Source organism: Galeopterus variegatus, unplaced genomic scaffold, assembly GCF_000696425.1.
Source record: "Galeopterus variegatus unplaced genomic scaffold, G_variegatus-3.0.2 Scaffold939, whole genome shotgun sequence".
Lineage (NCBI taxonomy): Eukaryota > Metazoa > Chordata > Mammalia > Dermoptera > Cynocephalidae > Galeopterus > Galeopterus variegatus.
In genome coordinates, this window is record NW_007727050.1 from 190,863 (window position 1) to 192,285 (window position 1,423).

General features: G+C 38.7%; 1 protein-coding gene across 1 annotated transcript in view; it reads right to left on the bottom strand.

Moving 5' to 3' along the window:
* KIF13B (kinesin family member 13B) overlaps positions 1 to 1,423 on the bottom strand; it is a 160,856-nt gene that overhangs the window by 102,253 nt on the left and 57,180 nt on the right. Inside the window, exon 7 of the mRNA XM_008573609.1 lies at positions 418 to 598. Within this exon, the coding sequence (XP_008571831.1) occupies positions 418 to 598 (181 nt within the window). The remainder of the gene's footprint in view (positions 1 to 417; positions 599 to 1,423) is intronic.

Consider the following 1,423-nt stretch of genomic DNA (forward strand, 5'->3'; position numbering starts at 1 on the left):
AGTGAGCGGGAACCGGTCTGCATGTGGGATCCGAACCCTCAGCGGGAGCGCCGCCGCGCTTGCCAAGTGGTACACTACAGCAGTGCGCCACCGGGCCGGCCTAAACTAATTGTTGAAGGCTACCAGTTATGCTGATGCTAAATGACTAATTTTCACTACACATTTTTTGTTTACAGCTGTGGGTAAAGACACATGACACAAACACATGCCTGTCCAACCACTCTTCCCTGCCCCTAAACTGCCCTCTCCTTTCAGCCCCAAATTCAAAAGCCCAGAATTGGCTGCAGGGAGCTACTCAAGGTAACTAACAATAAGTCAAAGACAATAACCACATGATTTGTCACTAGACTTCAATATAAAAACTTCACTTAAGCCAATTTATTAAGAACGTTTTAGTCCACAATGCTATACACTAACCCTTTGGGATCAAGAAGGTCTCGAACTTTTTCATTATAAATTTCCATGTAGGACACTTCAACTTTAAAACTCTGCTCTTCATTTTCCTCTTTCTGGGTTCGTTCAAAGAGTCCACTGCAAAGTCTTGGGATTAATCCAGGCTGGTCAGCTGTGCCCATCATGGTGTAAGATTTTCCAGACCCTAAAAAATGAAAATCACAGTTATTACTGTCTCTTTAAGAAGCTTAAATATATAACTCTCCTTCCATTGCTCATAATAAATTACCAGCACTTAGCAAAATGTCCAAAACACAATAATATACCCAAACATATTGATGAGAGTAATAAGTACAGAAGTTTTCCTGTTACACATGCAAGAGTCCAAAGTAAACATCCTTTAGAAAGAAAGCCTTCTTTAACCACCTTTATACTTCAAAAAATACCTAAAACAACTGAACAATTAGGTTCGAAAAAATTTTTAAATAAACTGGGAAGATCTGTATGATTAATACTATTGTGCCTGTTCCCAACCACTAACCACAGCACAAAAAATGCAGGTTATCCTTATGGGCCCCAGAGAAAATGAACTTACAACCCTTTGACAATACTGTGGAAACCAAAGAACAGCCTTCTTTTTCTAATATAGAATTATTTCCTCCATTGTAATAGAAGTACACACTCATTAAAGAAAATTTAGAAAACACAGGAAAATAGAAAGAAAAAATCACCATAGTCCTACCCTCCAAAGCAGAAACTACTGATACAAGTATTATTCTTTCCTTCTTTAGTAGCAGTAAGTTTGTAAACATTCTTTTAACCATAGAAGTTGCTGATTTTGTCACTTGACACTTTATGATAGTACCTAAAACTCACGTACCACTTCCTACTACCGGGCCTTTTCCAAAGTATGAATGTGGTAACTCACTATGACAACCCCACAAAGAAGGTCTATAATTATCAACACTTTACAGATAAGGAAACTGAGGGGCACAGAGGTTAAGTAATTTGCCCAAATTTCCCAGCGGGC